This window comes from Pelophylax lessonae, assembly GCF_965119305.1.
Source record: "Pelophylax lessonae genome assembly, chromosome: 8".
In the NCBI taxonomy this organism is placed as follows: Eukaryota; Metazoa; Chordata; class Amphibia; order Anura; family Ranidae; genus Pelophylax; species Pelophylax lessonae.
This window is the reverse complement of record NC_138775.1, coordinates 239,111,523-239,125,266: the sequence shown is the minus strand read 5'-3', so window position 1 is coordinate 239,125,266 and position 13,744 is coordinate 239,111,523. Positions and strand designations below refer to the sequence as shown.

The window sequence follows — 13,744 nt, the reverse complement described above, 5'->3', positions numbered from 1 at the left end:
CTTTGTTTCTGATGAGGCTTCCTAGCAATGCGCTTCTACCTTTCACTCTTCTATCAATCTCTTTCCATAGCAGTCCTCGCTCTCCTGTGCCTGTCTGGTTATCTCATCTGGAGGAACTGGAAACGAAAGAATACGAAGAGTATGAACTTCGATAATCCCGTCTATCGGAAAACTACTGAAGAGGAGGAGGAGGAGGAAGAAGAGATTCACATTGGCCGAACAATGCAGATCGGCCATGTCTACCCAGCTGTGAGTATTTGGTTGCTAAAAGAACTGTTGTGGCTTTCAGTTTTAGGAGGGATGACCAGTATTACTTTAGTCTAAGAGGTGCCACTGTCACAAATTTGGTTTCATTAGTGTATAATTCCACAAAATTAATAATGCCGGATCCCCCTTTTCATGTTGGTTGACTTGTAATGTACCATTAACTTTGCATAATATAATTAGAGGTAAAATTAATGTTACACAGGAAAACCTTTGAAGATTGCTCTCCCACTTAACATGTATAATATTCTCTGGATTCATGCTACAGGAGATGACCTGAACTGCAATAAAGGTAGATTGAGTGGGTTTAAGCACAGCCAGAACCAGTTTCTATATAACAGTACTTCATAGATTTGATGAATCCTTGCATTTGATTAGTTGTTTTTCTCTTTTGCACATTGCATAGATCAGTTTCCTTAACATAGCTTTGCGGTGTAGGTGTGATGAGCTGAAAACACTGAACGTTTTGTACCAGAAGAAATCTGCATGTAGCATTGGTTGCATAAGTTTTCCACCATAAAGGAACGTTTTTGTCATTTAGAAACAAAATTATTTGCATACAATCAGCTGCGTCATAGAAGCAATCTTTTCTAGCTACGGATGCTTAATATACATCTTATATTAGTCATCTACATAGCATTATCAATAAACAAAGCGCTTATACAGAAATTATTAAAGTTGTCCCGTCAGTTTTGCCCCAGGGCTGTCGCTGGATCCCATGGGTTATATGCAGGCTACCTTCAGGTGATTGGACATTGGCAAATAAATTTTCTAGGGTCACCCCTAGCGTGCACTCATATAACTTCCATTTACTGTGTGAGACTCAAGGTTTTTTTCTGCTATGCCCCTTTCACACTTATGCGACTTGTCCTGCGGTTTGGGACTGCAAGGTCGCATGACAAGTCATACTCCATGATTTCCAATGAGTACTGTTCATATCTGTATGACTTCAAGTTTCAACTACTTCAAAGTCGTCCCTGTACTACTTTGGGCAGATTTAAATGCGTTTTGAGGTCCAAAGAGATAGGCATTAGGGATCGACTGATATCCTTTTTTTGTTGCCGATACCTATATTTTGGCCATCGCATATAGGTATCGGCCGATATTTTGTACATCCTATGTCAGGGTCCAAGACTAGTCTTCTCCTCCAACCATTAGGTGGTGATGCTCATGTAAGGGTAAAATTATGTCACATAGCATAATTCGGTTCACAAATGTTATTGAATATGCCACTCTCATATGTACAAATTAAAGATATAAGCAATTCCACATTAGCAGATCTGCTGGCAGATCGGTATCTCTCACCCACTTGCCGTAAGTGATACCCGGGTGATAGCGCTCCGTTCGGCATCCACTCAATACTGCTCTGTCTCTCACCCGCTCCATCTCCCACCCACCCGATACCGATCTGTCTCTCACCCACTTGCCGTAAGTGACACCCGGGTGATACCGCTCTGTCCGACATACGTTGACGATCTCGGAGGTCATGTGGTCACGCTAGGCGTGACCACGCATGTGACCTCCGAGATCGTATGCCGGAGGGAGCGGTATCACCCGGGTGTCACGGCAAGTGGGTGAGAGACGGATCGGTATCGGGTGGGTGGGAGATGGAGGGGGTGAGAGACAGAGCAGTACTGAGTGGATGCCAAACGGAGCAATATCACCCGGGAATCACTTGGAATACCGGCAATATTGGCCAGTTCCGGGGCCGATACAGATATATCGGCAAAAGTCAATATCGGCTCTCGATAGATCGGCCTTGCCGATAATCGGTCGATTCCTAATAGGCATTGCTTCAAGTCCAGTCAAAATCGCAGTAAAATCACGTGAATTTTAGGTAGCACAAATGTGAAAGGGGCCTTACATTAATATTTTTATAAACACACATGACAGCAAGCACAATTCCAGTCAAAGAGGGTACGTATACAAAATCGGTGCACAATATTATAATAGTGTAGGGGAGAGTGAAAAGTGCTCTCAGGGGTTTTTTTGGCAATGGGTTCTTATTAGGGAGATTTCCCTTTACCGCCTGTCCTCTAGACTCAAAAGGAAGTGAGAGGATATTATTCCAATTTTAGGAAAGTCCCCTCTTAGACAGTTGTCACAGGAACAAGTATCCACATTGGAAGATTTCCCCTTTTATTCCTGTTCTTGTAGCAATGCAAAAGTTTGTATTTAGCTTTGCTTTTGTTTCCAATGACACTGGTTATCAGGACAGTTGGAAAGGGTGAATCTTCCTAATAGGGACAAACAGAAATAAAAAAATGAGCAGTGATTTTTTTTAACCCCTAACCACCCTATCCAAAACAAAAAAAAATGTTTTGACCTGTAAAGTTTTCTTGGGCAAAATAAAAATGACCTGTTCAACCCGCCAGAAATCCAGTGAGCACCTAACTTTCTGTGCTCAAGCAGTATTCTCAGCCTTCACAGAATCGCAGAATACCTTCCCCTTGTTAATTGAGAATGGAAGGTATTCTGTTGTCCAAATCAGAAACAAGCAGCCTAGAGTGATTGCTTTTCCTCTCCAGGGGCCTCTGGGAATGCCCAAGGGTAAAACCATGCCTCCTGGTAAGTGAGCTGGAAATATCCTACTCACATAACCATGTTTCTTTATAACCTAAGTACTTCATAGATTTGATAAATTTTTGCATTTGTTTCGTTTTTCTTTTTTTAGCCATTGCATAGATCAGTTTACTTAACATAGCCTTGCGGTGTAGGTGTGATGAGCTGAAAACACTGAATGTTTTGTACCAGAAGAAATCTGCATGTAGCATTGGTTGCAGAAATCTTCCACCATGAAGAAACGTTTTTGTTATTTAGAAACAAAATTGTTTGCATACAATCAGCGGAGTCATAGAAGCAATCTTTTCTAGCTATGGATGCTTAGTGTACATCTTATATTCGTCATCTACATAGCACTATCAATAAACAAAGCGCTTATACAGAAATCATTGAAGTTGTTACATCATTTTTTGCTCCCCCCCCCCAAGGCTAATGTGCCTACCACACTCACACTCAGTAATGTCAGTTTGGGTAGAAGCCAGTTAATCTTCCGGCATATTATAGTGCGCAGCAGACCCCCTAATACGTGCCTAAACCCCCATTAGCTTCTGCTGCTGTCAATCCTAGCCAGTGAGTGAGCCAATGAGGGGGGGGGGAGGCAACCCGGGGCTGTGTGTGAATGGACATGAAGAACAGTGGCGAGCCTGCTTGGGTGCTCTGGGGGCAAGAGGGAAGGGCCAGGAGCGCCGGCGGGGGACCTGAGAGGAAGAGGATCGGGGCAGGCCAGGCTAGCAGGTAAGTATAACATGTTTGTTAATTTTTTGTTTTTTAATTGCCTTTAATATCACTTGAAGTTAGTAGGTTTAGGGGTTAACTTAAATAATCCTCATCTTATAATACGCTGCTCAAAAAAATTAAAGGAACACCTTGAAAACACATCAGATCTTAAAGGGGGAAAAATATTGTGCTGGATATCTATACTGATATGGACTGGGTAATGTTTTAGGAATGATAGGATGTCACATCGTTTGATGGAAAAGAAAATTATCAACTTACAGAGGGCTGAATTCAAAGACACCCCGAAAATCAAAGGGAAAAAATTATGCAGCAGCATTTTGCTGAAATTTCATCGCAGCAACCCAAAATAGTAGTCAGTACTTTGTATGGCCCCCATGTGCTTGTATGCATGGCTGACAATGTCGGGGCATGCTCCTAATGAGACGACAGATGGTGTCCTGGGGTATTTCCACCCAGATCTGGACCAGAGCATCACTGAGCTCCTGAACAGACTGAGGTGCAACGTGGCGGCGGATGGACCAAAACCTAATGTCCCAGAGATGTTCTATTGAATTTAGGTCAGGCGAGCGTGGGTGCCATTCAATGGTATCAATTCCTTCATCCTCCAGGAACTGGCTGCATACTCTTGCCACATGAGGCCGGGCATTGTCATGCACCAGGAGGAACCCAGGACCCACTGCACTGGTGTAGGGTCTGATAATGGGTCCAAGGATTTCATCCGGATACCTAATGGCCGCCAGGGTGCCATTGTCTAGCCTATAGAGGTCTGTGCGTCCCTTCATGGATATGCCTCCCCTGACCATCACCGACCCACCACCAAACAGGTCATGCTGAACGATGTTACAGGCAGCATAACATTCTCTACAGCTTCTCCAGACTCTTTCACGTCTGTCACATGTGCTCAGGGTGAACCTGCATCTCATTGCCAGTGGTGGACCTGCCAATTTTGGTGTTCAATGGCAAATGCCAATCGATTTAGTAATGTCAATTTAGCTTCACAGTGCCAGGCAGTGAGCACAGGGTCCACTAGAGGACGTCGCGCCCTCAGGCCATCCTCATAAAGACTGTTTCTGATTGTTTGGTCAGAGACATTCACACCAGTGGCCTGCTGGAGGTTATTTTGTAGAGCTCTGGCAGTTCTCATCTTGTTCCTCTTTGCACAAAGGACCAGATACCGGTCCTGCTGTTGGGTTAAGGACCTTCTACAGCCCTCTCCGACTCTACTAGAGTAACTGCCTGTCTCCTGGAATATACGCCATGCTCTTGACTGTGCTGGGAGATGCCGCAAACCTTCTGGCAATGGCATGTATTGATATGCCATCCTGGAGGAGTTGGACTGCCTGTGCAACCTCTGTAGGGTCCAGGTATCGCCTCATGCTATCAGTAGTGACATTGACCCTAGCAAAATGCAAAACCAGTGAAAAACAAAAAAGATGAGTAGGGAAAAAAATGTCAGTGACCTCCACCTGTAAAACCATTGGATGTTGTCTGGTTGCCCATCTAGTGCACCTGTTGTTAATTTAATTAACACCAAAGCGGCTGAAACTGAGTACCAACCCCTTCTGCTACTTGACTGACTAGATCAATATCCCAGGAGTTTAATTGACTTGATGCTATACTCTGATTATAAAGTGTTCCTTTAATTGTTTTGAGCAGTGTATAATAATAAAATACCTAGTTCTTACATATGTTACTGTTATATGTTTAGATTGTAGTCATGATGGGACAGGGCTGTCCCTGGGTCCCATGGGTTATATGCAGGCTACCTTTAGGTGATTAGACACTGGCAAAAAACGCTTCTAGGGATACCCCTAGCGTGCACTCGTATAACTTCCATTGACTCCGTGAGACTCGTTTTTTTTTTCTGTTACATTAATATTTTTATAGACATACAGGACAGCAAACACAATTCCAGTCAAAGAGGGTACATATACAAAATTGGTGCACACGAATATATTAGAGTAAGGGAGAGTTAAAAGTGCTCTCAGGGTTTTTTGGGGGGGTTTTCTTGCCAAAGGGTTCTTAGGGAGATTTCCCTTTACTTCCTGCCCTGTAGACTCAAAAGGAAGTGATTGGATATCATTCAAATGTGAGGAATATTCCCTTCACAAGAACAGGTATCCACATTGGAAGATTTTCCCTTTTTTCCTGTTCTGACGGCAATGCAAAATGTTGTATTTAGTTTTTCTTTTGTTTCCAATGACACTGGTTATTAGAACAGTTCAAAAGAGTGGATCTTGCTAACAGGCACACACACAGCAATAAAATAAATGGACAGTGGTTTTTACCCTCCCCACTATATCAAAAAAAAAACTTAGTTTTTTCTTTTGGGCAAAATAAAAATGACCTGTTCAACCTGCCAGAAATCCAATGAGCACCTAACTTTCTGTGCCCAAGCAGTATTATCAGCCCTGTGCAGTTCTTCTCTGAATTGCAGAATACCTTCCCCTTGTGTTCTGGACAACTAAAGCTATTCTATTGTCCAAATCAGAAGCAAGCAGCCTAGAGTAGGATTGCCCAAGGATAAAACTGCGCCTCCTGGTAAGCGACCTGGAAATATCCTGATGTGAGGGCCTATACGTGTCACTCCTCTACTCACAGAACCATGTCTCAGATGGACCTGTATGCTAGAACTTTCGTTCTGGCTTGGGTCCAAGAAATCTCCCTATTACCGAGAGGAATATCTGATCATGACCCTGTGTTGCTTTGTTTATGTATGTCTCCGTCGGGGAGGCTTTGGAGGTTATCCTGTTACTGTGTAAAGTGCAAAGAGAGGTTGTAAACGGCGCTACCTTTGTGCAATTAAAAGAGATAAAGTGCATACATTCACTGTTAAAGAATTATAAAAAGGGGGTGTCCCATAAAATTGAAAAAATATATGTGCTGTATATCAAGTGGGTTCAGGTCAGAAAAGATCAAGATATCCTAATCTGTGATAAAATAAAACCCAAAAAGTGCTGAAGTGCAATAAATAAATTTAATACCATAGACAGTGTTTTTATTGTGATGTACAAATAATGGAAATCAATCCAGTGTAGAAATAAAATCAGGTGTTAGTGATATTCCGGGCACTGTTTATTGCTGAAAGTGCACCATGCCCGCAGAAGACAAATCAGTGAAGTGAAAGTGATAAAGGTTACCGGGGAAAAAATCCCTTAAAATAAAAAGGAAATAATGAAATGAAAATGCCAGCTGCAATCACCCGTGTGACCACTAGGTGTCGCGCTGTAAATACAACCTGCCCTGCACGGAAGCTTAGGCAAGGATGGATCTCCAGGGGTCCCCCTCCACAGTCAAAGCACCAGTTGGCGTGTTTCCATATGGAGAGAAATAAGAGGGGAGCCTCATGAAGTATCAGATCGTATAAATAAAGAAGAAACGTAGCATCCACTCACTGTGTGAAACCGTGATAGCTGCCTCAAAATATTGGCAACAAAAATTGGCAACAAAATATGGAGCACCAAGATGGCTGACGGCAGTCTATCTGTTGCCATGACAAGGGCTGGCTATATTAAGACCGGGAGTACGCCGTGGTGACGCCGCTCCAGCAGACGTCGATGACGAAACGCGTAGGGCGGGTCCATTGCGTCACAGCGTCACTTCCGGTTTTGAGATTCCACCGCCGTGGAACGCGGAAGCTTCCTGGCGAGTACTACTGATCCGAGGCAGCTATCACGGTTTCACACAGTGAGTGGATGCTACGTTTCTTCTTTATTTATACGATCTGATACTTCATGAGGCTCCCCTCTTATTTCTCTCCATATGGAAACACGCCAACTGGTGCTTTGACTGTGGAGGGGGACCCCTGGAGATCCATCCTTGCCTAAGCTTCCGTGCAGGGCAGGTTGTATTTACAGCGCGACACCTAGTGGTCACACGGGTGATTGCAGCTGGCATTTTCATTTCATTATTTCCTTTTTATTTTAAGGGATTTTTTCCCCGGTAACCTTTATCACTTTCACTTCACTGATTTGTCTTCTGCGGGCATGGTGCACTTTCAGCAATAAACAGTGCCCGGAATATCACTAACACCTGATTTTATTTCTACACTGGATTGATTTCCATTATTTGTACATCACAATAAAAACACTGTCTATGGTATTAAATTTATTTATTGCACTTCAGCACTTTTTGGGTTTTATTTTATCACAGATTAGGATATCTTGATCTTTTCTGACCTGAACCCACTTGATATACAGCACATATATTTTTTCAATTTTATGGGACACCCCCTTTTTATAATTCTTTAACAGTGAATGTATGCACTTTATCTCTTTTAATTGCACAAAGGTAGCGCCGTTTACAACCTCTCTTTGCACTTTACACATATCCTGACCCCTTTTTGGGGTTTGGTTGTTGGCTGCTTACACCTGTCAGTCTCTCACGCTTCACCGCACACTCCATAGCGCTGGTCATTTTTTGCCTTTACATATCCTGTTACTGGATTACTGATCCTGATGTTGAAACACCTATGGGCAAAGCTATTGATTAGTATTGGTTACTTAACTCTAATTCTGCCTCAGTGAGGGCAGTTTAGGATGTCTTCAAGGCCTTTTCTACGGGCCATGACAGTGCTCTCATAAAAAATTTACAGACCCTTCAACAATCCAATATGAGCACGGCTGAACAGGTGGCTCAGGAATTAGAAGTTAGATATGTGTCTACTTCTGACTCTCACGTGTACAATGATTTATAATTGCCCACTAAGGAGGTTCTCTTGCTCCACACTACCAGTACCAGGAGAATGCTGCTGGCTCAAAAACCATGCATCTTTGAAGAGGGAGCGCGGACGGGGAGATTGTTAGCATGGTTGACCAGGGAGCAGAGTCTTCTGACTACTATCACTTGTATCCAGAATATGGATTGTACGGTATTACACGATCCACTCCGTATTAACCAACCATTTGCTGATTATTACTGTACTCTATACTCTTCTGGCTGTAACTTTGACCATGCTAGCTTACTTTGTTTTTTGGATACCTTTGAGGTTCCAGTGCTTCCGAGGGTGGATTTGGAGTAGCGGTTATCCCTTGACAAAATCTATTCGGTTATAGTGGAATTGCAGTCTGGAAAGACCCCTGGACCTGATAGCCTCCCAGTGGAATTTTATAAAGTGTATGCTGACTCTTTGGCCCCACACTTTGATCGGATTTTGACTAAGACTCTAGAAACTGGGTCCATCCCTGACTCTTTGTCTGAGACTCTTATCATAGTCATCCCTAAGCCTGGGAAGGACCCCACGCTATGCACCTTGTATCGCCCTTCTCAATTCCGATGCTAAAGTCTTGGCAAAGATTTTGGCTGGGCGGTTAGGGAAGGTAATCAACCACCCTTGTGCATGATGATCAGAAGGGCTTTATGCCAAATAAAGGTACTGATATCAAGATTAGGAGACTTTTTACCAATAACTCCGTACCTGGACCAGGGAGGGACACCTGTGTGGTGGTATCCTTAGACGCCAAAAAGGCGTTCAATTTGGTAGAGTGTGATTATCAATGGGAGCTCCTTCAGAAGTTTGGTTTTGGTCCTAATTTCATTTCCTGAATATGCTGCCTCTATCAAACCCCCACCGCTTACATCCATACGAACTATACTTTCTCCCCTACCTTTTCGCTCCAGCAGGGTACCAGGCAGGGGTGCCCGTATTCCCCTGGGTTTTGCCCTTGCTCTTTAACCTCTTGCTTGTCTGATCCAATTGACGGCATCATTAAGGGGTTGACTTGGGTGCTTGGGACGAACAGATATTGTTGTATGCCGACGATCCTGTTGTTTTTTTTTTTTTTTTTTTATTCTTTTTGTTGCTTTTAACAAAGTATACAAAACTGTTACAGCCGCAATCACAAGAACAAACACTGCAATGCATAAGCACTAGCAGCCAGTATGACTCAAAGGACTATAATATACATTTCAATCACGAAAAGTGCATATCATCATAACTGCAAACATTTATTATGCAAAGTAATAACCAGTCCCCATGTTAGAACTAATTAAAGTTGCAGAACAGAGACAGCCATACCTGCAGATGATCCATAAAAAACTTTATTTCCAGGAGAGCATGTTGGGGTTTCAAGGCACATCGAGTTACAACAATCCCAGAAGATACACAGGAGGAAAAAACATAGTAAACACATACATTTAATCCGATACTGTGGATAATATAATTTACACACACACACACACACCTAATCAAATTTAGCTGGCACACTTCTACTGGCATAAGTAGCTTTATACAAAGGTAAGGTTTTAATAATTACTGCTTTTCAGGCTAGAATAGTCAGAGCCACAGGCTTTTTCCACGATAGAATAATTCACTAGACCTAGGAGAAAAAATTGCAACTGAAGGTTGAATATGTATCGTCATCGCCGCACAATCACAAAATATATGAATAGAGTCTGCTTGCAAGGACGGAAAAAACGTAGGTAGTCTGGCTAAGGTCAAATGCACCCTATGATGAAGTTTATATTGAGTAAGGGTGATCCCTTGCTGACACAAGTCTAGTAAAAGGGGCATCTCGCATATCATCCCAATTGTTTCTATCCATTTGAGGAAAGTCAACGCTGACAATACTTTACTGTATGTTGGGGACCCTGACCCTTCTCTTTGGTTCACCTCAGCACTTGATTTTTTTATTTTTTTTTTTCATATTCGGGCCTTAGGGTTAACTGGGATAAGTCCCTGGTGTTCCCCCTTACCCCTGGACCTCTCCCAATTATCTCTTTTGCTCCTCTCAAGATTGTGACAAAATGTTATCTTGGAGTGGAGGTTTAACGAGACCCTTCACGTTTTATACCGGACAATCTTACTCCGCTACTCCATATCTTTACCAGTAAATGTTCAATGTCATTGCGTCTAAATAGGCCTAATTGGGGTCACAATGCCTATTTAAACGCAATGACAGTGAGTCTCACACCCCAGATGATGTCTGAGTAGACGAAACACGTCGGGTCGAGTTCTGTCAGTGCCATTGCGTACCCATGCTATATACAGATTACATTTGAAAGCACTTTTTATCGACAGAATTGTAAATGTTCTGAACTTTTAATAAATCCCTTCATTGTATGGTTTTACACTATGTGGAGGCTTTTTGTTTGCTTTTTCTGATGATCTATCCACTGAGGGACTGTTGGAGAAGAATGTATCTGTGCTTGACAGTGATCCTACTAATTCCCTACTGAATCCTTCTATTGAGGGTGGATAAGGAGTATCCCAGTGTAAGGAGAGCCGTATAGTGAGTGGGGGGAGAAACTATAATATTGTTCTTCCCTCCCCTACTAGGTGTGCATACCCCATCACTTGAGTTGACCCAATAGGCATAGGCCAAACTGGGTCCACTTGTTGCGGTAAGCCTCCTTTCACGTTGGTGGTGGATTTCTTCACAGCGATACTTTTTTGGTCATCCAGTATTCACTTGGAGCGCGTTTTGCAGATTTGTTTTATATACACTCCTTTGGATTTAATCTATGGATTATATTTTTTTTTATTTTTTTATAATTTGAATGTTATGTCACTTATATTGTGGTTTGTTGTGTCACTATTCAGTTTATCACCTGTTACTGATGTCACCCATGTTTTAATACCCAATTTGATATTCGTAATATATATTGGTGGTTTTAATCTCTTTATATTCACACTAGATCATTAACATTTTTAATCATTTCATATATGAAATTTCACACGTTTTAATTATCATGATTTAATTTGTGTGTTGATGGTAACATCATGGGCAATCATTTATAATTAGCGTTGTATGTATCATTATAATTATTATTATACAGGACTGCCATTATACTGCCAGTAGGCAGTGTCCCCACAAGTTTGACAAGATTTGGATTTGTTGGGTTGATCCACAAGGTATTACCATTTAATCCCAGTCCCTGCTAAATTGACTTGTAGGTTTTCAGCTGCAGGTTTTCTTAATATTCCCTCCTGTTGCTTTCTTTCCCTCTGCCCCCTCTCCTCCTCCCCCCCCCTCTCTCTAGTGCCCCCCCCCCCATTTTATTCTGCCCCCCCCCCCCATTATTTTTTTTTTCTTTTACTACTTCTTTCTGATCTAGATTATCGGGTTCCAATGGGTAACGGTCATTGTGTGATATGGGTACCCTATACTGGTATTATTTTTCACTTTATGTCCTTGTTATCTTGGGAAGCTAAGATACGGTTTGCTGTTGTATGTTTATAAGTCTTTCAGTCCTTGTTATTTTGTACTTGCTTGTACATTTTGCAGACTTTGATAAAAACTTTTACTGGTAAAAACAAAAGGAATATATCGGTGCTATATAGGTCAAAAAGAGGCATATTTTGTAGATGACATTCAAACAATACAATGAATTATTAGGCAGAGATTAGCAACCATATCATGTGTGACAGTCACGGTTGTCAGTTGTAGGAGAGCAGGAAGCGACACCAGCTGTGCTACTGATGGATCATAGAATCCCTTCCTGGATGCTGAAATGTGGCTGAGAAGCCCCTTTGTTCTATATGTCCTGTCTCCTCTACCTCCATCATCCTCACATCATATTCTCATTCTTGTCTTTGCAGCGCGTGGCATTGAGCTTGGAAGATGACGGATTGCCTTGAACACAGACTCACGGTATGACAGCGTCTGCTACACACTGAACATGACAGAAGCCATCACTGGTTTTATGTCTCCCAGCTGGAAACACATCAAGGATACTGTACTACATGACATTCCACGAGACCCAACAGCTCTGCTACCAACACGGGACCACACAAAATTTGTCACGAGTCACAGCTCTCGCCTGACACGGGACGACAAGATTCCGCAGGCCCTGGCAACGGAAAACAAAAACGCACACTATACAAACAGCCCAGACCCTTTCTTTATTTATTTTGCTGATGGAAAACCACAAAGATGTAAAGTTTCAAACATCCAAAGGATGTAAGGGTTTCTATGTATAATCTTTTATACAGATTTTTACTTGATCTTCGCCCAAGGCATGCCCTTCTCGCTTTCTGTATATAGCCTGCCTTCTGGCACAACCTACCGTTATAAAATATTATATTTATAGAAGTTTTTGTTTTTCTTTTGTTTTTTTTGTACATAACAAAACTTTGTGGTTCTCCATCAACATATGTATTAAATTAATGAGGAAACTTTAGAATTTTCATTTTTTTGTAGGATATTTATTAACCTGGGTGCGTTTGGGGCCATCAGGGAGGGAAGGGAGGTGCACACTGTAAATACAAAGGGTGAGAGTATTTATTTTTTGTATGTTCTGGGTTTATATGTTTGCAGTAGAACTCGCCTTCTGCCTAGGTCCACCTGTTTTGTTATTTGAAGGGCATTTTCTTGTTTGTTACTGTTTAAATTAGATTACCTTTCTCAGCCTGTGTCCAGAATAATGTGAAGATAATAATCCAGCAAATGAAAAAGTGACATAGCTAAAGCAGAGAAAACACATAGGGTAGAGTTGTGAATGAAATTAAAGTAAAAGGAATAACTATATATAATCTTGTGAGCCAAGGATTTAACTCGTAAATTTGTGAGTGGTAATAAGCAAAGACGCTTAAGGTTTAATGTGTCAATGTATCCAAAGCTGAGCCATCGGTTATGGTGGGATGAATGAACACTGGCCTCTCAAATATTTCTCAGGGATACCAGTGGGGAGATCACCCAGCCAGAGTTTCTCGTCTTTTCCTTTCTTAGCAAGGAGTCTCGCCCCCTCCCCCCCTAGATCTACTACTACTACTACTACTACTACTGAGTTCCCTTCTTTTGCTTGATGCACCACTTGGTCTTTTTTTGCTGCCAATAATCATGTTTCTATAAATAAAAAGCGGAGTTAGAAACCCCTCTACCCTTATTCTGCCACTGCAGAGAAGAAAATTCAGACTGGGTCACCTAATCTACCTGTATACAGGAGACATTGGAATTGAACCCAGGTATATAGCGTGGCAATATGACCATGCTTGCTAACACCAAAAGGACCATGGACTAAGTCGATTCGACTTAGATACAGTCCTTCATAAGAGAGGAGCCATTTGGTCCTGCATCAGGAAAATTCTGAATGGTCCAGGGCTTTAAGCAATACACAGTGGTGGGGTTGCTGCAGAAAGCCCAGAAACCAGTCGTGGAACGTTAGCATTTGGGTTTTAAACATGAGCTTGGCTCTTTTCAGGACAAAAATTCTGCACCTGGATTTTATGGCATGTATATTT

General features: G+C 42.1%; 1 protein-coding gene across 3 annotated transcripts in view; it reads left to right on the top strand.

The window, feature by feature from the left end:
- LRP8 (LDL receptor related protein 8) overlaps positions 1 to 13,241 on the top strand; it is a 395,061-nt gene extending 381,820 nt beyond the window's left edge. For 2 of the 3 annotated variants that reach the window (XM_082266025.1, XM_082266023.1), the window contains 2 exons: positions 71 to 249; positions 12,104 to 13,241. In XM_082266025.1, coding sequence (XP_082122151.1) covers positions 71 to 249; positions 12,104 to 12,142 — 218 coding nt within the window. In that variant the 3' untranslated portion in view covers positions 12,143 to 13,241. The remainder of the gene's footprint in view (positions 1 to 70; positions 250 to 12,103) is intronic. The other variant, XM_082266024.1, reaches the window with a different exon arrangement.
- The last annotated feature ends 503 nt before the right edge of the window (positions 13,242 to 13,744 follow it).